General features: G+C 40.6%; 1 protein-coding gene across 1 annotated transcript in view; it reads left to right on the forward strand.

The window, feature by feature from the left end:
* Positions 1-25,612, forward strand: part of LOC124047762 (phospholipid phosphatase 4-like) — a 118,244-nt gene that overhangs the window by 78,396 nt on the left and 14,236 nt on the right. Inside the window, exons 3-5 of the mRNA XM_046368073.1 lie at positions 547-637; positions 23,581-23,644; positions 24,270-24,394. Coding sequence (XP_046224029.1) covers positions 547-637; positions 23,581-23,644; positions 24,270-24,394 — 280 coding nt within the window. The remainder of the gene's footprint in view (positions 1-546; positions 638-23,580; positions 23,645-24,269; positions 24,395-25,612) is intronic.

Here is a 25,612-nt window from a genome sequence, read left to right on the forward strand (position 1 = left end):
CTAATAGACCTGCTATGATCTCCCTGGTGAGGTTATTATTGGCAGAGAGCGATAGTCATTTTGACACAGATTGCTAAACTGATACGATGAATGAGAGTCGAACGTCCAAGGATCTCTATCTCAAGGGAAATTAATTGCGCTGTGCACATCAATGTGCTACACATCTTAAGAAACAACCCCCCCCCCACTGCAGAACCTGAAGGATAATTGATTTTGGGCCGAAAGTAATTAACACATTGAGGTAGAAATAATTACTTGGGAGTTGCGATGGCCCAAGTATCCTATGAAATTACAGCCACTGAACACCAAACAGAACTATCCCTTTAGTGCAGGAGACTCCAGAGCACAATAAAGAACCTTGTTGGTGGCAGCTCATTTATCAATATTTGGAATAAAACTCTCCATTGAAGATATCACACTGCACACTTCCAGTGGAAAGATAATGCTTTAGGGGACCTCTTTGTGAAAAGATTAAGAGTTTCTGTAATTGACAGCAATGTGTGTTGTATGTGTCTAGATTGTGTTTTCTTCTTGTTTTCTTCCCAGGCGATTTCATTTCTCACTCCGTTGGCTGTGATATTTGTGGTGAAGATCATTCAGCGGACAGATAAGACAGAAATCAAGGAGGCGTGTCTAGGTATGTATTGTATGGACCCTTGCGTTGACTCATCCTGTTATTGTTATCATCAGTGCTTGAATTGAGGGGCTATGTCAGGGTATGCCCTACCTCTTGTTAAAGAAAAGGGCAAAAGCATACCTCTTGTTACTTTCAGATTTTGAAGGGGAAAATATGTATCTTGATTACATGAAGCAATCTATAACGACTCTGCGATGATTTAGGCTAGAAACAAGTGCAAATTCCACAAGAGAGACGTGATTCTGATGCACATGAGGATATGGTTCGTCTTTATGACATTCAGTGGCTAAGCTACAACATTCTATAGTTAAGGAGTCAAAAAAAGACTGCTTGGTAAGTAGTCCATTGTGTGACTCATGATGCACATGAGGATATTGTTCATCTTTATGACATTCAGCGGCTGAACTACAACATTCTATAGTCAAGGAGTCAAAAAAAAGACTGCTTGGGAAGTAGCTCAGCTGCTTGAATGTGAATAATTTTCTGAGAAATATGTAAATAATAAATAATGGGTCAAATAAATTACAATATTACAACATACAGTATTTCTTAGCGGATAAACATTTGTGAAAATATTCTCCTTTATTTTCCCTATCAATATTATCATGAAAAAGCCTGAACAAAACATGCCATGCGTCAAGTTATACTATGTAGAGTTACAGAAAATAAGCTTTAAACAAACAAAAAAATCCTCAATAAACAATCATTAAAATAGGCTCAAGTGCAGTCTCCTGACAGCATTTTTGCCTCCAACTATGACTCACTCACATTTACCACACATCTTTTTAATTTATTTGGTCTTTCACAATAGCTAATGTAAGTCAGTAGAACAATTCCTATTCCTTAAAATGGGCTAAACTATAGGGTAATTAGTGTGCTTGTTTTTCCATACTTTGTGCATTATTCCACTTTTTCTCAGTTTGCCAGTGCAACTATTTATTTGAAGTCTGAAATGCATAGTTTTGCATTTGAAAATGCATTTACTGCAGATATTCATTTTTGCAGGCATTTTCATGTAAGCTATATTAATAATAATAATAATAATATATGCCATTTAGCAGACGCTTTTATCCAAAGCGACTTACAGTCATGTGTGCATACATTCTACGTATGGGTGGTCCCGGGAATCGAACCCACTACCCTGGCATTACAAGTGCCATGCTCTACCAACTGAGCTACAGAAGGACCACCCACCCTATTATCTGGTGACAATGTTATTACTTAATAGCATAATGTTTTTTAACCTACCAAAATATGAGCAATCTTTTTGTCGGGTAAACATTTATTCCTGATCACATTCCACCTTTCTGACGTAACAATATGCTACTTTTTAGGTTTTATGTTATTAGTTTGGTATTTTTTCATGGTTCAAGGCCAATTTTGAATAAAGAGCCATGGTCACTTTTAGGTGAAAGGAGCCACATTAGCAGGTCAGATGAAATTGTCATGTGAGGCATACAGCATGTTTTATGCTAAGACAATAACACAAGCTCTTAAAAAACTGACCAGCTAAATTAAGACATTGGTGAATAAACAAAGTAATACGGTTTACAGCTATCTTTATTTGTGCTCATTACACAACAGGTAAAGTATTCACAAGCCTTACAGCCTGGAATTAAAATTGATTTTTGGGGGGCTTGTATCATTTGATTTACACAACATGCCAACTACATTTGTAGAGGCAAAATATGTTTTTATTGTGAAACAAACAAGAAATAAAACAAAAAAACTGAAAACTTGAGAGTGTATAACTATTCACTCCCCCACCAAAGTTACCTTTTGCAGCAATTACAGAAGCAAGTCTTTTGGGGTATGTCTCTATAAGCTTGACACATCTAGTCACTGGGATGTTTGCCCATTCATCGAGGCAAAACTGCTCCAGCTCCTTCAAGTTGGCTGGTGTACAGCAATCTTTAAGTCATACCACAGATTCTCAATTGGATTGGGGTCTGGGCTTTGACAAGGCAATTGCAAAAAAATTAAATGTTTCCCCTTAAACCACTCGGCTGTTGCTTTAGCAGTATGCATAGGGTCATTGTCCTGCTGGAAGGTGAACCTCCGTCCCAGTCTCAAATCTCTGGAAGACTGAAACAGGTTTCCCTCAAGAATGTTCCTGTATTTAGCACCATCCATCATTCATTAAATGCTGACCAATTTCCCAGTCCTTGCCAATGAAAAACATCACCACAGCATGATGCTGCCACCACCATGCTTTCACTGTGGGGATGGTGTTCTCAGGTGATGAGAGGTGTTGGGTTTGTGCCAGACATAGCCAAAAAGCTACATTTTTGTCTCATCTGACCAGATGTTTGGGTACTTTCCCACATGCCTTTTGGCGAACAACAAACGTGTTTGCTTATTTTTTTCTTTAAGCAATGTGTAACGGCGTTCGTTTGTTGAAGGAGAGTCGAACCAAAATGCAGCGTGGTGGTTATTCATGTACTTTAATGAAGAATCGCGATACATGAAATAACTTATAAATATACAAAAAACAACAAACGGAACGCGAGAACCTATACAGCCTGTCTGGTGAACAACTACACAGAGACAGGAACAATCACCCACGAAATACACAGTGAAACCCCGGCTACCTAAATATGGTTCCCAATCAGAGACAATGAGAATCACCTGACTCTGATTGAGAACCGCCTCAGGTAGCCAAACCTATGCTACACCCCTACTCAGCCGCAATCCCAATGCCTACAACACCCCAATACGAAATACAACAAAATAAACCCATGTCACACCCTGGCCTGACCAAATATATAACGAAAACACAAAATACTATGACCAAGGCGTGACACAATGGCTTTTTTTCTGGCCACTCTTCCATAAAGCTAAGCTATGTGGAGTGTACGGCTTTAAGTGGTTCTATGGACGGACACTCCAATCTCTGTTGTGGAGCATTGTAGCTCCTTCAGGGTTATCTTTGGTCTCTTTGTTGCCTCTCTGATTAATGCCCTCCTTGCCTGGTCCGTGAGTTTTGGTGGACGGCCCTCTCCTGGCAGGTTCGTTGTGGTGCCATATTCTTTCAATTTTTTATAATGGATTTAACGGTGCTCCGTGGGATGTTCAAAGATTATGATATTTTTTAGAACCCAACCCTGATCTGTACTTCTCCACAACTTTGTCTCTGACCTTTTTGGAGAGCTCCTTGGTCTTCATGGTACCGCTTGCTTGGTGGTGCCCCTTGCTTTGTGGTTCTGCAGACTCTGGGGCATTTCAGAACAGGTGTATATATACTGAGATCATGTGACAGATCATGTGACACTTAGATTGCACACAGGTGGACTTTATTTCACTATTTATGTGACTTCTGAAGGTAATCGGTTGCACCAGATCCTATTTAGGGTCTTCATAGCATAGGGGGTGAATACATATGCATGCAACACTTTTCAGTTTAAAATTATTATTATTAATATTATTTAAGCAAGTAATTTTTTTCATTTCACTTCATCAATTTGGACTATTTTGTGTATGTCCATTACATGAAATCCAAATTAAAATCCATTTAAATTACAGGTTGTAATGCAACAAGTAGGAAAAACACCAGGGGGGATGAATACTTTTGCAAGGCACTGTAACCATTGCCACAGGCAAGAACACAGTCTAGACCAGGTATGATGGTTGCATAATGAGATTCTGATATCATCAAGGAAAACTTTGTGGACACTACTGTAAACTTATATATGTTTTATTATTACTGTGTTGGCTTCAGCAACTCACTATTACTGTATTTAAAAGAACCAATATTTATCATTTGATATGATATTGTTTGATATAAATATCAGTAAGGTATATCACAATATCGTGATCTACCTCCAAACTACTTCTTAGCATACACAACAATGGTTGCCAAACGCCATATAAAATCCACAGAAGAAAAAGAAGAATGAATGAAACACGATTAATCAAAGAAGACCAACTAAAAACAATGTTTCCCCTTATGTCTGTGTATTAATTGTTGGAATAGAGAAAACACAATTTTGTGTAACTCAAAATGGGTAAAAATTCTACAAAAGATCCAACAAAAGAAAGAACCATACGCATTTCAGGTAAAATAACAACCCAATCAATGTTTATCCCCAAGAAAAAACGTATCTAGCAACAGCAAGCTAGCTGAATGTTAATGAATGTTTCAAACGTGTTTTGACCTGTACACAAATTAATATAGTTGGTTCACAGTTGGTTTTAGTATTTGAACGGGTCTGGTGGGATAGACAAAATCAACATCAGTGTCATCCTATGACACTCCAGTATGCATCATTGATTGAAGGGAGTTATTTTTCTGATTTATGTTGTTGCTACTGTATGTACTTTGAATTGTTCTATAGGTTCTTATCAGATGTTTGAACCTTTTTTTAACGCTTTACTGCCCTATTGTTTGCCTTCTGCTACTTAGCCTTTAGAATGTTCATATTGTCCATTTCAGTTCTTACTGCCATTTCAGTACTTCTACTTATAGCACTTTTGGGTACTTTGGAACTGCAGCAAGTTCCTCACCCTGCTCCAGAGTACCCACAACACATTCCATACCCAGCTCTTCAGTCAAAGTACATATCTTACTCGCAGCAAATTCCAGAGCTATTCTACCAGACTTACCCACAGCAAGTTCAACATCCAGTTGATAAAGGGTATCTGCAGCCATCCCCCTCCTGAGGTGTAGCTCAGCAGATGGGTCCAGCCTTCAATGTATTTCAACCTCAGCCACTTTAGCAGCTAATCTTAAACTGTCACTGGACAATCTCCTTGACTCACATCCACAGCTTATTTGAGAGATACAAGTGGTTCTTTCTATAAATAATGGGGCAAAAGTGTGATATTGCGCTAAACATTTTAAAATGGTTTGAAACAAATCAAACATATTTGTATGCAGTTTCACAGATACAGTGGGGAGAACAAGTATTTGATACACTGCCGATTTTGCAGGTTTTCCTACTTACAAAGCATGCAGAGGTCTGTAATTTTTATCATAACTTCAACTGTGAGTGACGGAATCTAAAACAAAAATCCAGAAAATCACATTAATTTGCATTTTATTGCATGACATAAGTATTTGATCACCAACCTACTATTAAGAATTCCAGCTCTCACAGACCTGTTAGTTTTTCTTTAAGGATCCCTCCTGTTCTCCACTCATTACCTGTATTAACTGCACCTGTTTGAACTTGTTACCTGTATAAAAGATACCTGTCCACAAACTCAATCAAACAGACTCCAACCTCTCCACAATGGCCAAGACTAGAGAAGGCAACAACTGTTGGCGCAATTATTAGAACATGGAAGAAGTACAAGATGACGGTCAATCACCCTCGGTCTGGGGCTCCATGCAAGATCTCAACTCGTGGGGCATCAATGATCATGAGGAAGGTGATGGATCAGCCCAGAACTACACAGCAGGACCTGGTCAATGACCTGAAGAGAGCTGGGACCACAGTCTCAAAGAAAACCATTAGTAACATACTACACCGTCATGGATTAAAAACCTGCAAAGCACACAAGGTCCCCCTGCTCAAGCCAACGCATGTCCAGGCCCGTCTGAAGTTTACCAATGACCATCTGGATGATCCAGGGGAGGAATGGGGGAAGGTCATGTGGTCTGATGAGACAAAAATAGAGCTTTTTGGTCTAAACTCCACCTGCTGTGTTTGGAGGAAGAAGAAGGATGAGTACAACCCCAAGAAAACCATCCCAACTGTGAAGCATGGAGGTGGAAACATCATTCATTGGGGATGCTTTTCTGTAAAGGGGACATGACGCCTGCACTGTATTGAGGGGAGGATGGATGGGGCCATATATCGCAAGATCTTGGCAAACAACCTCCTTCCCTCAGTAAGAGCATTGAAGATGGGTCGTCGCTGGGACTTCCAGCATGACAACAACCCGAAACACACAGCCAGGGCAACTAAGAAGTAAGAAGCATCTCAAGGTCCTGGAGTGGCATAGCCAGTCTCCAGACCTGAACCCAATAGAAAATCTTTGGAGGGAGCTGAAATTCCGTATTGCCCAGCGACAGCCCCGAAACCTGAAGGATCTGGAGAAGGACTGTATGGAGGAGTGGGCCCAAAATCCTTGCTGCTGTGTGTGCAAACCTGGTCAAGAACTACAGGAAACGTGTGATCTCTGTAATTGCAAAAGGTTTCTGTACCAAATATTAAGTTCTGCTTTTCTGATGTATCAAATACTTATGTCATGCAATAAAATCCTAATTAATTACTTAAAAATCATACAATGTGATTTTCTGGATTTTTGTTTCCTACTTACAGTTGTTTCCATCTCTTACAGTTGAAGTGTACCTATGATTAAAAAAATTACAGACCGCTACATGCTTTGTAAGTAGGAAACCCTGCAAAACCGCCAGTGTATCAAATACTTCTTCTCCTCATTGTATGTGTGTGTGTGTATGCAAATTGTCTAATAACTCCACCTATACAACAACATCGGATTATACTTACTGAAAGCAGGGTTCAAACAGACAATGGCATGTCATATTCAAGGAGTTTAAGGGACTTTTTCTAAGTATTTAATTGTCATTTAAGGACCTACATGTTGAACAATAGTATGATATTGCCTAAAATAGAATATAGAAATTATTAAATTCTAAAATATGTGACAATAATGTGAACTTGCCTGCACTGAATGCATTGAATGAATGCATGCCGATTCTTCTGTAACCTACAGTGGGGCTAAAAAGTATTTAGTCAGCCACCAATTGTACAAGTTCTCCCACTTAAAAAGATGAGAGAGGCCTGTAATTGTCATCATTGGTACACTTCAACTATGACAGACAAAATTAGAAAAAAAATCCATAAAATCACATTGTAGGATTTTTATGAATTTATTTGCAAATTATGGTGGAAAATAAGTATTTGGTCACATACAAGCAAGATGTCTGGCTCTCACAGACCTGTAACTTCTTCTTTAAGAGGCTACTCTGTCCTCCACTTGTTACCTGTGTACATGGCACCTGTTTGAACTTGTTATCAGTATAAAAGACACCTGTCCACAACCTCAAACAGTCACACTCCAAACTCCACTATGGCCAAGACCAAAGAGCTGCCAAAGGACACCAGAAACAAAATTGTAGACCTGCACCAGGCTGGGAAGACTGAATCTTCAATAGGTAAGCAGCTTGGTTTGAAGAAATCAACTGTGGGAGGAATTATTAGGAAATGGAAGTGGAAGACATAATCACTGATAATCTCCCTCGATCTGGGGCTCCACGCAAGATCTCACCCCGTGGTGTCAAAATGATCACAAGAACGGTGAGCAAAAATCACACGGGGGGACCTAGTGAATGACCTGCAGAGAGCTGGGACCAAAGTAACAAAGCCTACCATCAGTAACACACTACGCCGCCAGGGACTCAATTCCTGCAGTGCCAGATGTGTCCCTCTGCTTAAGCCAGTACATGTCCAGGCCCGTCTTAAGTTTGCTATAGAGCATTTGGATGATCCAGAAGAAGATTGGGAGAATGTCATATGGTCAGATGAAACCAAAATAACCTTTTGGTAAAAACTCAACTCGTCGTGTTTGGAGGACAAAGAATGCTGAGTTGCATCCTAAGAACACCATACCTACTGTGAAGCATGGGGGTGGAAACATCATGCTTTGGGTCTGTTTTTCTGCAAAGGGACCAGGACGACTGATCTATGTAAAGGAGAGAATGAATGGGGCAATGTATCGTGAGATTTTGAGTGAAAACCTCCTTCCATCAGCAAGGGCATTGAAGATTAAACGTGGCTGGGTCTTTCAGCATGACAATGATCCCAAACACACCGCCCGGGCAAAGAAGGAGTGGCTTCGTAAGAAGCATTTCAAGGACCTGGAGTGGCCTAGGCAGGCTCCAGATCTCAACCCCACAGAAAATCTTTGGAGGGAGTTGAAAGTCCGTGTTGCCCAGCAACAGCCCCAAAACATCACTGCTCTAGAGGAGATCTTTATGGAGGAATGGGCCAAAATACCAGCAACAGTGTGTGAAAACCTTGTGAAGACTTACAGAAAACGTTTGACCTCTGTCATTGCCAAAAAAGGGTATAATATTGCCTAAAATAGAATAAAATATTGAGATAGACTTAATGAGTAACGAGGTAACGAGTGGAGGACAGAGGAGCCTCTTAAAGAAGAAGTTACAGGTCTGTGAGAGCCAGAAATCTTACTTGTTTGTAGGTGACCAAATACTTATTTTCCACCATAATTTGCAAATAAATTCATTGAAAATCCTACAATGTGATTTTCTGGATTTATTTTCTAATTTTGTCTGTCATAGTTGAAGTGTACCTATGATGAAGATTTACAGGCCTCTCTCATCATTTTAAGTGGGAGAACTTGCACAATTGGTGGCTGACTAAATACTTTTTTATCCCACTGTATGTGGCTGACGCAGACACACAACATCCAGGAATAGCTGCATTTATTTTGTATTCATTTTGTATTTCACCTTTATTTAACTTGGTAGGCCAGTTGAGAACAAGTTCTAATTTACAATTGCGACCTGGCCAAGATAAAGCAAAGCAGTGCAACAAAATCAAACAGAGTTTAACATAAACAACCGTACAGTCAATAAAACAATAGAAAATAATATATGTAGAGTGTGTGCAATAGTAGAAGAGTAGGGAAGTAGGCAATAAATAGGCCATTGAGGTGAAAAAAATACAATTTAGCATTAACACTGGAGTGATGGATGTGTAGATGATGATGTGGAAGTAGAAATACTGGGGTGCAATAGAGCAGGAGGGTAAGTAATAATATGGGGGTGAGGTAGTTGGGTGTGGTATTTACAGATGGGCTATGTACAAATCCCCATAGAGACTGCCAGAGGTCCGGACAACAGGCCCTCCGATTGGACACACTGAACTCTGTCTGAGAAGTATATGGTGAACCAGGCGAGGCAGTCATTTGAGAAGACAAGGCTATTGAGTCTCCCAATAAGAATGTGGTGATTGACAGAGTCGAAAGCCTTGGTCAGGTCGATGAAGACGGCTGCACAGTTCTGTCTTTTATCAATGGCGGATAGGATATCGTTTAGGACCTTGAGCGTGGCTGAGGTGCACGCATATGACCAGCTTGGGATCCAGATTGTATAGTGGAAAAGGTACGGTGGGATTCGAAATGTTCAATGATCTGTTTGTTAACTTGACTTTCGAAGAGTTGAGAAAGGCAGGGCAGGATGGATATACGTCTATAACAGTTTGGGTCTAGAGTGTCTCCCCCTTTGAAGAGGGGGATGACCATGGCAGCTTTCCAATCTTTGGGGATCTCAGACGATACGAAAGAGAGATTGAACAGGCTAGTAATAGGGTTGCAACAATTTCTGTGGATAGTTTTAGAAAGAGATGGTCCAGATTGCCCAGCTGATTTGATTTTGCTCTTTCAGAACATCAGCTGTCTGGATTTGGGTGAAGGAGAAGCACGGGGGGCTTGGGCAAGTTGCTACAGGGGGTGCTGAGATGTTGGCCGGGTTAGGGGTAGCCAGGTGGAAAGCATTGCCAGCCGTACAAAAATGCTTATTGAAATTTATACTGTCTACTCTCATTACATTTGGTTCACTTAAATTAAATTCCAAAGATCAGTCAACAGAATTATCGCCACTTAAATTCACTTTCCGAGAGCTCAGGTTGTCTTACCACAACTCACTTAAAAACCAGGAATCAGTTACAGTTATATCAAGAACACATTTTCAAATTTTGTACATTACTGCCACAAGTAGCAGAAAATGGTATTGTTGGAAATCAGTCATAACTTATTCAGTCTGTAGCTTAGTTATAATGTTAAATCCTATCTACTTTCTGTTATGAAACAAAACACTTCAGTTAATCACCAGCCTATTGAATTTGACTGGGAAGACAAAAAAACAATAACCCAACACACTACACAGTTAGACAAAATAGTTAAGAATGAGTTAGTCCAAGTAAGGAGTAAAATCATTCATGTGTAATAATGTGTTTGTTAATGTGACTCTACACACAGTAATGAGAGAATATTGATAGAGGTACTCACAGTTCTTGGAGAGGAAACATACAATGTGACAGTGGATGAGCGGACACTTGAGACATGGCTTCAGTTCATGTCATGAGAGAGTTGATCACTTCTTAACTTCTTAAGTCAGGGAACAGGAGGGGACTTAGCTGGCCCTTCCAGACTCCCTCCACCTACCCAATGACATCGGAGTACATAAATCGGTTAACCTGCTAACTGAGGAACTCAATTTAACCTTGCGTAATACCCTAGATGCAGTCACACCCCTAATAACAAAAAAACATTTGTCATAAGAAACTAGCTTCCTGGTATACGGAATACCCGAGCCTAAAGCAAGCTTCCAGAAAATTGGAACGGATGTGGCACTCCACCAAACTGGAAGTCTTCCAGCTAGCTTGGAAAGACAGTACCGTGCAATATCAAAGATCCCTCACTGCTGCTCAATCATTTTTCCAACTTAATTGAGTAGAATAAGAACAATCCAAAATGTATTTTTGATACTGTTGCAAAGCTAACTATAAAGCATTCCTCAAGAGAGGATGGCTTTCACTTCAGCAGTGATACATTCATGAAATTCTTTGACGAAAAGATCATGATCATTAGAAAGCAAATTACTCCTATTTAAATCTATGTATTTCTCCAAAGCTCATTTGTCCTGAGTCTGCACAACTCTGCCAGGACCTAGGATCAAGGGAGACACTCAAGATTTTATATGAAACTTTTTTCATGAAACTAGTGATGGCCTCTTCAAGGACCCTAATTCCAACTAAACTACTGAAAGAGCTGCTTCCTGTACTTGGCCCTCCTATGTTGATAGTAATACACGGATCCCTATCCACCGGATGTGTACCAAACTCACTAAAACTGGCATTAATAAAGCCTCTCTTGAAAAAGCCAAATCTTTACCCAGAAAATATTAAAAACTAAAATCTCCAATTTCTCAATTTTTTTGTTGAATAAGCTGTTGCAGTAACTCACTGCCTTCCTGAAGACAATGTATACAAAACGTTTCAGTCTGGTTTTAGACCTCATCACAGCACTGAAACCGCACTCGTGAAGTTTCTAAATTATCTTTTAATGGCGTCAGACCAAGGCTCTGCACCTGTCCTCGTACTCCTAGACCTTAATGCTGCTTTTGACACCATCGATCATGACATTCTTTTGGAGAGATTGGAAACCTGAATTGGTCTACACGGACAGGTTCTAGCCTGATTTAGATCTTATCTGTCGGAAAGACTGTCAGTTTGTCTCTGTTGATGGTTTGTCCTCAAATGTAAGTGTGTTCCTCTATGTGTGTTTCGGTGTTCCTCTATGTTAAGTTTTAGGACCACTATTGTATTCACTATATATTTTACCTCTTGGTGATATCAATTGGAAACAAAATGTTGACTTTCACTGCTGTGTGGATGACAGACAGCTGTACTTTTTAGATGAAACATGGTGAAGCCCGAAAATTGCCCTCCCTGGAAGCCTGAGTTTCAGACATAAGGCATTGGATGGCGGCAAATATTTTACTTTTAAAATCCGACAAAAAAGAGATGCTAGTTCTTAGGTCACAAGAAACAAAGAGATCTTTTGTTGGATCTGACAATTCATCTTGATGGTTGTACAGTCGTCTCAAATAAAAATGTGAAGGTCCTCGGTATTACTCTCTATTTCAAAGACAGCATGTGTACATCTTCGTAACATTGCAAAAATATGAAACCTTCTGTCCAGAAAAGTTAATCCATGCTTTTGTCACTTCTAGATTACCACTACTACTACTACTGCAATGCTCTACTTTCCGGCTACCCAGATAAAGTCTAAATAAACTTCAGTTAGTGCTAAACACGGCTGCTAGAATCTTGACTTAAAGCCAAACATTTATTCATATTTCTCCAGTGCTAGCCTCTCTACACTGGCGTCTTGTAAAGGCTAGGGCTGATTTCAAGGTTTTACTGCTAACCTACAAAGCCTTACATGGGCTTGCTTCTACCTATCTCTGATTTGGTCCTGCATACCTATATAGTACGCTACGGTAACAAGATGCAGGCCTCCGTATTGTCCCTAGAATTTCTGAGCAAACAGCTGGAGGCAGGGCTGTCTCCTATAGAGCAACATGTTTATGGAATGGTCTGCTTATCCACATGAGACGCAGACTCGGTCTCAACCTTTAAGTATTTATTGAAGACTCATCTCTTCAGGAGGTCCTATGATTGTGTGTAGTCTGGCCCAGGGGTGTGAAGCTGAACAGAAAGGCACTGGACCAATGAACCGCCCTTGCTGTCTCTGCCTGGCCAGCTCCCCTCTCTCAACCGGGATTCTCTGCCTCTAACCCTATTACGGGGGCTGAGTCACTGGCTTATTTGTGCTCTTCCATCTCGTCCCTAGGAGGGTGCATCACTTGAGTGGGTTGAGTCACTGACGTGATCTTCCTGTCCGGGTTTGGCGCCCCCCACGGGTGTGTGGGGGAGATTTTCGTCGGCTATACTCAACCATGTCTCAGTGTAGTACATTGGTGGTTTGAAGATATCCCTCTATTGGTGTGGGGGCTGTGCTTTGGCAAAGTGGGTGGGGTTATATCCTGCCTGCTTTGCCCTGTCCAGGGTTATTGTCGGATGAGGCCACAGTGTCTCCCGACCCCTCCTGTCTCAGCCTCCAGTATTTATTCTGCAATAGTTTGTGTCGGGGGCTAGGGTCAGTCTGTTATGTCTGGAGTATTTCTCCTGTCTTATCCGGTGTCCTGTGTTAATTTAAGTATGCTCCCTCTAATTCTCTTCCTTTCCCTCCCCTCCCGGAGGACCTGAGCCCTGGAACCATGCCTCAGAACTACCTGGTTGTGGTGCTGCTACAGTTTCAACTGTTCTGCCTGCAGCTATGGAACCCTGACCTGTTCACCAGACGTGCTACCTTGTCCCGGACCTGCTGTTTTCGACTCTCTCTACCGCACCTGCTGTCTCTATCTCTCAATGCTCGGCTATGAAAAGCCAACTGACATTTAGTCCTGAGGTACTGACCTATACAACCTTTGTCATTACTATTAATTGACCCTGCCGGTCATCTATGAACGTTTGAACATCTTGGCTATGTACTGTTATAATCTCAACCTGACACAGCCAGAAGAGGACTGGCCACCCTTCAGAGTCTGGTTCCCCTCTAGGTTTCTCCCTAGGTTCCTGCCTTTCTAGGGAGTTTTTCCTAGCCACCGTGCTACAACATTTGCATTTCTAGCTCTCTGGTGTTTTAGCCTGGGTTTCTGTATAGCTATTGAAGGAATTTAATTCATTCCTCTGTTTTAATTCCCAATTAAAATTAAACACTCTGTCAATTCATAAGAATTTGTATGACCCTTATTTTATAGACATAGACAGAGCCCGGTCTAAAGTCAAATTGCAGCCTTTATTCACGAGAGTACTGAACACGATACAGGTTACCACAGGTTATAAACTGAAAATGACGTCATTGGTTCCAGCACCAACCGGTGCCATCTCCGTTCCAGTACAAAGGCTGTATCTCAAGCCTTCCCACATCCGTCTCCCTACCAATTTAATATAATTTACGAGTCAAGGTTTTCTTGTGTAGATGAGCATTCTAGCCAGTCTGATTCATTTGTACCTAGGAACAGACAGTCATTGTTCTAACTCTTGACCACATTCACACACATTATATTCAGTACTGGGATCAAGAAAGAAAATGCATACATATACAGTAACATAATAGTATTCTGATTAGTACATATACAGTAAGATAATAGTATTCTGATTAGTACATGTACAGTAACATAGTAGTATTCTGATTAGTACATCCTGATTAAAATGTATACATAATTAGTCAATATAGATACAAATTCCCTTAACAATAGCACTTTGTGACATCGGCTAATGTAAAAAGGGCTATATAAAGACATTTGATTGAAATACAAATAGCCGATACATTTCACAAATGAAATTGTAGGTTTGCGCCATCGTAGGTTTGAACAAGTTTGTCCATGAAGTTAAACAGAGACTGTGCATCTCACCCACTTGACACATCAAAGTAGCCCAAGAAGCATTCCTGAATAAAGCCCCAATCATCCACATACCGGACGATAACTGACCCCCAACGATTTAGAACTTTAAAAAAGGCTGATAAACAGACTCATGTTGACTTTGCATGCAAGTTATCTTCACAGTTTAATCGCTGGTGTTCCACCTCTGAGGTTATGACTTTCCAGGGGCTCTGTGATCTGATTGTGCTAGAGCAATTTAAGGATGCAATCCCTGATCATATAGCCACGTACAAACGAAAGTGAGACTGTCTCTGAAGCTGCGGTCTTGGCGGATGAGTATGTTTTGAAAAGTGGCTTTGCAGAGCCCCGTTATCAGAATGAGTGGTGGCTGTTGTTTCTCTGTTAGGAAGAAACAACCCAGTGCCAGTGAAGGTCCTGAGGTACACAGGTAATTGGTTTGAACACTGTCAGTTCCATTGCATAAACTGATGTTGGATTCTGAACCGGTGAAAAGCGAGGTTGTCGTAGGGATGGGTCCTCCATTGCCTATCGAGGGTATCAACATTATCCTTGGGAATAACTTGGCTGGTGAGCATGTATGGCCTGTAATGTCTCCATCTCTAGTGGTTTCCTGTAAGCTGTCATTTGTAGGGATTCCCGATGAGAGCGCGCAGAGTTTCTCAGAGGTGTTCCCTGCATGCTTGGTGATTCGTTCCATGATCCGTGATAACCTGGTCACTGCGCCGGCTAATGATGATGTTACAAAGAAATCTGCCACTACTTTCCCTGTTATCCCGTTATCTGTGTCCCGCTCTGATCTAATCAGGGAGCAACGGACTGACCCCACATTAGAAGAGTTGCTTGACAAAATTGTGCCTGTGGAACAGTTGGGAGATGTCACCCATGGCTATTTTCTCCAGGTTGATGTCCTGATGAGAAAGTGGGTGTCTCATAGTAGTAGTTTTGTGGGGGAGGCTATTAGTCAGGTTTTTGTACCAGTTAACCTTTGTGAGTTGGTGCTGAACACTTCCCATGACGATGTTGCTGGACATCTGTGCATGAGGAAAACTTACAATCACATACTGAGACATTTCTTTTGGCCTAGGTTAAAGAGAGATGTTTCTGCGTTCATCAAAACCTGTTACACCTGTCAATTAATGGTTAAACCTAATCAAGCTATTACGCCGGTACCACTGTTTCCTATTACGGTAGTCAGCCAACATTTTGAGTATCTGATTATCGACTGTGTTGGCCCTCTGCCTCGCTATAAGAATGGTAGTAGTTACCTGTTCACTGTGAAGGCAGACCACCAGGTTTCCTGCTGCTTATCCTCTCCGGTTTATTATGACTAAATCTGTGTTAAAAGCTTTGAACTCTGTTTATCTCGCTGTTTGGAATCCCCAAGGTTATTCAAAGTGACCAATGTACTAATTTCCCCTCTAATCTGTTTGGTCAGGTTCTCCAACAGCTCCATATTAACCACAATTTGGCTAGCGCCTATAACGTGCAGAGTCAAGCAGTGCTGGAATGTTTCCTTCAACTCTTAAATCTTTATTAAGTGCTTATTGTATGGAGATGGATAAGGATTGGGAGGAGGGGTTTCCTTGGTTACTGCTAGTTGCCAGGGAGGTTTCAAAAGAGAGCACAGGTTTCAGTCCAAATTACCTTGTGTTCGGACATGCAGTGCTCCAGGATGACCAGAAGTCTCCCGAGCCACCTCAATCCCTGTTATCTTATGAGTGTTGCTCTAACATTTCCGACGATGCCTGTACACTGCTGGTGAGATGGCTAAAGAGAAGCTATTATCTTCACAGGGGGAATAAAAGTAATATTTGATCGGCGTGATGAGCCTTGTCACTTTATTCCAAGTGACCAGGTTCTTGCTCTGCTGTCAATTGTTGGTTCTCCTTTTCAAGGCAAGTTTCAAGGTCCAGTGCACTGAGCAAAACTATTTAGTTGCCACTCCGGAACGGAGGGAAGCGCATCATATGTGCATGCAAATCTGCTAAAACCCTATTACACATGTTCCTCTGTGGCGGAAGAGTGGGAGTCCGCAGAGGACAGTAAAAACCTGTTGTTTTGGCCGTTACTGTTACATCGCTGGGGTCTTTTTGTCATGCTTAGGTCCGGGCATGGTCAGGAGGATGTCCTGGTCCTGACGATTGAGTACTGCAGTGTAGATTGAAAAATTCAAAGACACTGGATGTTTTGGACAACCTTCTCACTCATCTAACTGCTGATAGGCGACACAAGTTGTTCGGTCTGATTCATAATTTTACAGTTTTGTTTTCTGATACACCTACACTTACAAACTTAATAGAAGTGACTCGATCAAAAAAATGGTCAGTTGAAGCAGATGCTAAGCTACAGGACTTTATTGCTAGCACAGACTGGAATATGTCCCGGGATTCTTCCGATGGCATTGAGGAGTACCCCACATCAGTCACTGGCTTCATCAATGAAGTCGTTCCCACAGTGACTGTAAGTACAGTTGAAGACCGAGGTTTACAGACACTTAGGTTGGAGTCATTAAAACCTGTTTTTCAACCACTCCACAAGTTTCTTGTCAACAAAGTACGGTTTTGGCAAGTCGGTTAGGACATCTACTTTGTTCACGACACAAGTAATTTTTCCAACAATTGTTTACAGACAGATTATGTCAATATCACAATTCCAGTGGGTGAGAAGCTTACACACACTGTTGACTGTGCCTTTAAATAGCTTGGAATATTCCAGAAAATGATGTCATGGCTTTAGAAGCTTTAGAAGCTTCTGCCTACCTTTAAACTCAACACATCTTTGCTTGACATCATGGGAAAATCTAAAGCAATCAGAAAAGACCCCAGAAAAAACGTTTGTAGACCTCCACAAGTCTGGTTCATCCTTGGGAGCAATTTCCAAATGCCTGAAGGTACCAAGTTCATCTGTACAAATAATAGTACGCAAGTCTCAACACCATGGGACCACGCAGCTGTCACACTCAGGAAGGAGACGCGTTCTGTATCCTAGAGATAAATGTACTTTGGTGCGAAAAGTGAAAATCAATCCCAGAACAACAGCAATGGACCTTGTGAAGATGCTGGATAAAACAGGTACAAACGTATCTATATTCACATTAAAATGAGTCCTATATCAACATAACCTGAAATGCCGCTCAGCAAGAAAGAAGCCACTGCTCAAAAACCGCCCAAAAAAGACAGACTACAGTTTTTACCTGCAACAGGAAGGCCCTCACACTGTTTATGCTCCCAATTCACCGCTTCATTGACATTTCGATCCGATACAGAGTGCTCGCATCCCAAAATATACACATTTCACCTCACGTGACCATTACGCACGTGACGCATGCTGGGTGTGGAAACAATTAAATGAACTTTTGCACATAGTCAATAATAATTCATCACAGAGGTACATATGGTCATAAAGGACTATATAATTACAAATTGGTCTAAGTTTCTTTACCTCGGGGTCATCAGAAGGAATTGGGGCTCAGGTCCTCTGGCAGCTCTAGTCTCTACTGAGACTCCACCCTCAATCCATCTCTTGGATTTTAGGAAAGATTATTCAGTTTTGCAACATGACACATTCAACTGGATTGACTTTGGAGCTCTCATTCCGCCACTGAATAATCAAACCTCTGATGACTGAGACTTTTTGCCAAAAATATGTGGAACTTTCTTGTTTTGATGGCTATATAGCACAACACAGATGTGCTTTCAGTCCAGAAGACTGATTATTCCAGTTCAATCTAAAACTGATTTCAACATTGTATCAACACGTAATGCAAGTTCTTCTGCTGCAAGCTCTCGGGGAATGGTCATTTGCTTTAGTAGGGCTACTATCTGTTTGCCCATGAATGTAATATTTTAATTTACTTTACCTTTATTTTACCAGGAAGTCATACTGAGACTAAGGTCTATTTTACAAATGAGCCCTGAATGATATACAGTGCATTCAGAAAGTATTTAGACCACTTCCTTTTTCCACATTTTGTTACATTACAACCTTATTCTTAAATGGATTAAATACAAAGAAATCCTCATCAAACTACACACAAAACCCCATGACGAAGCAAAAACAGATTTGACATTTTTGCACATTGATATAAAATAAAAACAGATACCCTATTTACATAATTATTCAGACCCTTTGCTATGAGACTCTTTTCATTGATCATCCATGAGATCATCCATGAGATCTTTTTACAACTTGAATGGAGTCCCCCTTTTGTAAATTCTATTGATTGAATATTTTTTGAAAAGGCACAAACCTGTCTATATGAGGCCCCACAGTTTGACAGTACATGGCAGAGCAAAAACCAAGCAATGAGGTCGAAGGAACTGTCCCCAGATCTGTCAAGGCACAGATCTGGGGAAGGGTACCAAGAACACAGTGGCCTCCATCATTTCCAAATGGAGGAAGTTTGGGTCTATCTCCAAGCCATTGTCACGCCTTGGTCATTGTATCTTGCGTTTTTGTTATATGTTTGGGTAGGCCAGGGTGTGACATGGGTTTATATGTTGTATTTCGTATTGGGGTTTGTATTAATTGGGATTGTGTATGATTAGGGGTGTGTCTAGTTAGGCTTGGCTGCCTGAGGCGATTCCCAATTGGATTCAGGTGATTCTCGTTGTCTCGGATTGGGAAACGTATTTAGGTAGCCTGAGTGCGCGTTGTATTTTGTGGGTGATTATACCCGTCTCTGTGTAGTAGTCACCAGATAGGCTGTAATTAGTTTCACTGGTTTGTTGTTTTCGTATTATCAGTTATTTCATGTACCGCGACATTCTTTATTAAAGTCATGAATAACCTACACGCTGCATTTCAGTCTGACTCTCTTCATTCAACAGACCAACGATGTTACAGCCATGCGACTCCTGAACAGCTAATCAAATGACTATTTGCATTGACCCCCTCTTTTATGCTGCTGCTACTATCTCTTTATTATCTATGCATAGTCACTTTAACTCTACCTACATGTAAATATTACCTCCACCAAACGGTGCCTCCGTACATTGATTCTGTTCCGGTATCCCCTGTATCCCCTCGCTACTGTTATTTTACCGCTGCTCTTTAATTATTTGTTACTTTTATTTGATATTTTTACGAAAGACTTGTTTTTTTTAAACTGCATTGTTGGTTAAGGGCTTTTAAGTAAGCATTTCATGATAAGGTCTACAGCTGATGTATTCGGCGCATGTGACAAATAACATTTGATTTGAAGACAGCGCAGGAGTGGCTTCAGGACAAGTTTCTGAATGTCCTTGAGTGGCCCAGCCAGATTCCGGACTTGAACATTTATGTAGAGACCTGGAAATAGCTGTTCATCGATGCTTCCCATCCAACCTGATAGATATTGCGAGGATCTGCAGAGAATAATGGGAGAAACTCCCCAAATACAGATGTGCCAAGCTTGTAACGTAATTCCCAACAAGACTCGAGGCTGTAATTGCTGCCAGAGGTGCTACAACAAAGTCTGAGTAAAGGGTTTGAATACTTATGTAAATGTGCTAAGTTTAAAAATATATATAAATTAGCAAAAATGTCTAGTAACCTGTTTTTGCTCTACATTATGGGGTATTGTGTGTAGATTGAGAGAAAAAATAATTTAATCATTTTAAAATAAGACTGTAACGTAACAAAATGTGGAAAAAGTCAAGGGGTCTGAATACTTTCCGAAGGCACCCATTGGTTCTTAGAGGGGCATTCTGCAGTTCAAACAACAACTAAGCCAGTACCTCGCCACTATTTTGGTAAAAATCTGAAGAATGGGGGGGGGCGTGGAGAACTGTAACCACTCTCTAATTAATCGATAGCTGTGGATACAAACTGACAATTTCCACCATAAGTCTTAACAGTGTTTAAAATAGCATAGAACAAACATCTATTTTGGGTTCTGATTGGGTTTGACAATTGACTAAGCTCAAGAGGCATTTCTTATATCAGAAATATGTCTCAAGAATCAATGGGTGTGTGTAAATAATGTAAAAGTAAAGAAATATTGACACTTTAAATAACTATAACTTATACATGTTTTATTTATTTTATTTAACCAGTTAGGCCAGTTGAGAACAAGTTCTCATTTACAACTGTAGGCTGGACAAGATAAAGTAAAGCAGTGCGAAAAAACAACAACACAGAGTTACACATAAACAAACGTACAGTCAATAGCACAATATAACAATCTATGTACAGTGTGTGCAAAATGTAGAAGATTTAGGTAGGTAAGGCAATAAATACTCATTAGAGGCGAAATAATTACAATTTAGTGTCAGCGTCGTGTGATTAGGTGGCAGGGAAGTCAGGCACAGGAGAGTCAAAATGAAGTGTAAATGGAGTCTTTTAATAAATGTCAACAGAACATGCTCCATAACACTAAAACGTACAGACATGAAAAAACATGGGTATGAGGACCCGTCGCGCACCAACACAACAAAATGACAACACTGACAATCTCTGACAAAGACATGAGAGGAAACAGAGGGTTAAATACACAACAGGTAATGAATGGGATTGAAAACAGGTGTGTGGGAAGATAAGACAAAACCAATGGAAAATGAAAAATGGATCAATGATGGCTAGAAGACCAGTGAAGTTGAATGCCGAGCACCGCCCGAACAAGGAGAGGCAACGACTTCGGCATAAGTCGTGACATTTAGCATAACACTGGAGTGATAGATGTGCAGATGATGATGTGCAAGTAGAGATACTGGGGTGCAAAGAGCTAAAAAATAAATAACAATATGTGGATGAGCGAGTTTGGTGTGCTATTTACATATTTGCTGTGTACAGGTACAGTGATCGGTAAGCTGCTCTGACAGCTGATGCTTGAAGTTAGAGAGGGAGATATAAATCTCCAGCTTCAATGATTTTTGTAATTTGTTCCAGTCATTGGCAGCAGAGAACTGGAATGAAAGGCGGCCAAAGGAAGTGTTGGCTTTGGGGATGACCAGTGAAATGTACCTGCTTGGAGCGGGTGTTGCTATGGTGACCAGTGAGCTGAGATAAGGTGGCGGTTTACCTAGAAAAGACTTATTAGATGACCTTGAGCCAGTGGGTTTGGCAATGAAAATGTAGTGAGGGCCAGCCATCGAGAGCGTACAGGTCGCAGTGGTAGGTAGTATATTGGTGACAAAACGGATGGCACTGTGATAGACTCCACCAGTTTGCTGAGTAGAGTGTTGGAGGCTATTTTGTAAATGACATCGCCAAAGTCAAGGATTAGTAGGACAGTCAGTTTTATGAAGGTATGTTCAGCAGCGTGAGTGAAGGAGGCCTTGTTGCGAAATAGGCAGCCGATTCTAGATTTAATTGTGGATTGGAGATGCTTAATGTGTGCGTTTGGAATACATGTTTACAGACACCAGGTATTTGTAGTTGTCCACATATTCTATTCACATATCCTAGATATTTGTAGTTTGACCGTGACCCATTACGGACGCAGACAATGAGGCAGTGATCACTGAGATCCTGGTTGAAGACAGCAGTGGTGTATTTAGAGGGCAAGTTGGTTAGGATAATATCTAAGAGGGTGCCCATGGTTACGGATTTAGGGTTGTACCTGGTAGGTTCCTTAATAATTTGTGTGAGATTGAGGGCATCTAGCTTAGATTGTAGGACTGCCGGGGTGTTAAGCATATCCCAGTTTAGGTCACCTAACAGTACGAACTCTGAAGCTAGATGGGGGGCGATCAATTCACATATATGATGTCCAGGGCACAGCTGGGGGCTGAAGGGGGTCTATATCAAGCGGCAACGGTGAGAGACTTTTTTTCTGTACAGGTGGATTATTCGAAGTAGAAGCTCAAATTGTTTGGGCACAGACTTGGATAGTATGACAGAACTCTGCAGGCTATCTCTGCAGTAGATTGCAACTCTGCCACCTTTGGTAGGACTATCTTGTCTGAAAATGTTGTAGATGGGAATGGAAATTTTCACATTTTTGGTGGACTTCCTAAGCCAGGATTCAGATACGGCTTGGACATCCAGATTGGCGGAGTGTACTAAAGCAGTGAATAAAACAAACTCAGGAAGGAGGCTTCTGATGTTAACATGCATGAAGCCAAGGCTTTTACGGTTACAGAAGTTGGGGGCTGCAGGGCCTGGGTTAAAGTCTACATCACCAGAGGAACAGACTAGGTCTAGGATAAGGGTATGGCTAAAGGCTATAAGAACTGGTCCTCTAGTGCGTTCTGGATAGAGAGTAAAAGGAGCAGATTTCTGGGCGTGGAAGAATAGATTCAAGGCATAATGTACAGACAAGGGTATGGTGGGATGTGAGTACAGTGGATGTAAACCTAGGCATTGAGTGACGATGAGAGAGGTTTTGTCTCTAGAGGCACCAGTTAAACCAGGTGAGGTCACCGCATCGGTGGGGGGTGGGACAAAAGGGATATCTAAGGCATGTTGGACAGGGCTGGGAGCTCTACAGTGAAATAAGACAAAAATAACTAACCATAAATGCCTCAAGAGCAACTGTGTTTTTTATTTGAACCTTTGTTTAATTAGAAAAGTCAGTTAAGAACAAATTCTTATTTGAACCCAAACCCTATCATAACCCAAAATATAAGGCTGCATTACGCCATTGTTTATAACAAGAACATAAAACATGTATAGCTTCAAAATATGTTCAAAATCTGTCAACTACCTTCTACATGTCCCATCTGAGTAGGTTTATGTATTAGGCTAGGTCAAATGTAAGGTTAAGGAGTGGTTTCACGGAATGTGGCTGGAGATTTTCCATTGATCTTGCTTTTTTTGTCCAGGATTAGCCTTCATCTTTGTACATGAAAACATCTACATAATGTCTAAGGACAGTAATGGGGTAAACCTACTTCTCCATCAAAAGCCTTATTAGTGCATGAGTCAAATTAGCTTTTGAATTTCCTGTCTTTTTTTGCTTCAGACATATTTCACTTAAATAATATTAAGAAAAACACTTTTAAGAGTCAGTGGGCATGAATCATTAATAAATAAATTGTTTTTCTCTGTCCTACAGCTGTCTCACTTGCTCTGGCTTTGAATGGAGTCTTCACAAACACTATCAAGTTGATAGTTGGCAGGTAAATAAATAATGCAATACACTAACTAGACTCAAACACTAAACATGTTGGGAAAAGGTTTGATTATATGTCAAGCAGAGTACTGTACCTTATCTTGATTGATTGCATAACATTCAGTTATGCTGGATGTCATTTTCAAAATGTAACTAAATGCCTTTTTCGTGTATTTGTCACAACTTCTGCAGAGGTCTGGGTAAAAGATAAAGATGCATATTTTTTATCTTTGAAATGCAAGGGAAAGGTCACAATGTACTAATCGAGGTTAGGTGCAGTGTATGTGCAACGTTTTAGACTGATTCAATGAACCATTGCAATTCTGTTCAAAATGTTGTATCAATACTGCCCAAATGTGCCTAATTGGTTTATTAATATTCTTTCACAGTAAAAGCTACTGTAAATTGGACAATGCAGTTAGATTAACAAGAATTTAAGCTTTCTTCCCATATCAGATACTGTATGTCTATGTCCTGGGAAATTCTTGTTATTTACAACGTCATGTTAATCACATTAGCCTACATTAGCGCAACCGTCCCGTGGAGTGGGGTGGTTGGGGTGGGGGCACCGATCCCGAAGAGGTTAATTAAGAGAGCGATTGATTTAAGTGTATTTTTTCCATTCTCTACAGGCCCAGGCCAGACTACTATCAGCGCTGTTTCCCAGATGGACAGGTGAATATTAAGATGCTGTGCACCGGAGAACCAGACCTAGTGTCAGAGGGACGCAAGAGTTTCCCCAGCAGCCACTCCTCCTGTGAGTACCAGTCACAACACTGAAACCTCTAAAATTAAGGTCCCCATATTTGGGGACCCTATTAGATTTTTAAACTCAATTCAATCTGGTATGAGAACAGTAGCCCCATCCTGCAAAATCAGAGTGTCTGCCGAAAGCTGAGTATCTTGGTTATTGATCTGTACCTTAAATTCTTTGGTGTGACTTACGAGCATATATGGGGCATAAAAATGTACAACTAGATTCCGGTTAGCATTGCACAGCATAAATTAAATAAACCCAGAATAGGTTGATTTCACACCGAAAGCCGGGACTCCACAGATCATGAGGATGTCTTATTTTCCTGCCTGTAACCTACCATTATTGATCACCAGCCCCGAAATTTCAAATGTTTATTTTACACGTTTTGGTCCTTCTGTAGCTCAGTTGGTAGAGCATGGCGCTTGTAACGCCAGGGTAGTGGGTTCGATCCCCAGGACCACCCATACGTAGAATGTATGCACACATGACTGTAAGTCTCTTTGGATAAAAGCGTCTGCTAAATGGGATATATTATTCACCAAACGGCAAACATCTTACAAGGTAAGCTTAGATTTAGTCTATGTTTGAGCTAAAGCTACATGGGGGTAGAAAATTAATCCTTAGCTTGGTAGGAACAAATCGCAATGTTCCTATTGCAATGTTATCTGATTATGTATAACTTGATGAAAACGTCCCGTGTTCACACCTGACAGCACTTGCTAAAACATCTGCCAATTTCTAGTTGTTAGGTCTATCAATACCATTTTTTCTGATATTGTTCACATGTTGTGGAAGCCATCTGATGTGTTTCCAGCTCTAGGCATTAATAATTCACAATAATTCACTTACAGCTTGTCAATTGAAAGATTACTTTCAAAATAAAAAAACATAAAAAATTGTTATTTTGTGTGTGTTTGATCTTGTGTGTTTTGAACTATGTACCTCCTATCTTCTGATAATTTCTTCCTAATTTCCCAGATGTCTTCTTTCCAAATATACCACGTTTCGGAATGCCAGAATCATGTAACTACACATGAATAGCAATTACTTTTAGGTATTTCTTTTTAGCTGGAAATCAACATTTTGACATTACATTTAAGTTAATCAGTATGTTTTAGGGATCCGCTTGAGCCAGTCGAGGCAAATAATCACTAATCTTGATTAGGGCTGTGGTGGTCATTTAATTTTGTCAGATGATTATTGTCATGCAAAATACTA

The sequence above is a fragment of the Oncorhynchus gorbuscha genome, linkage group LG11 (assembly GCF_021184085.1).
Source record: "Oncorhynchus gorbuscha isolate QuinsamMale2020 ecotype Even-year linkage group LG11, OgorEven_v1.0, whole genome shotgun sequence".
Classification (NCBI taxonomy): domain Eukaryota; kingdom Metazoa; phylum Chordata; class Actinopteri; order Salmoniformes; family Salmonidae; genus Oncorhynchus; species Oncorhynchus gorbuscha.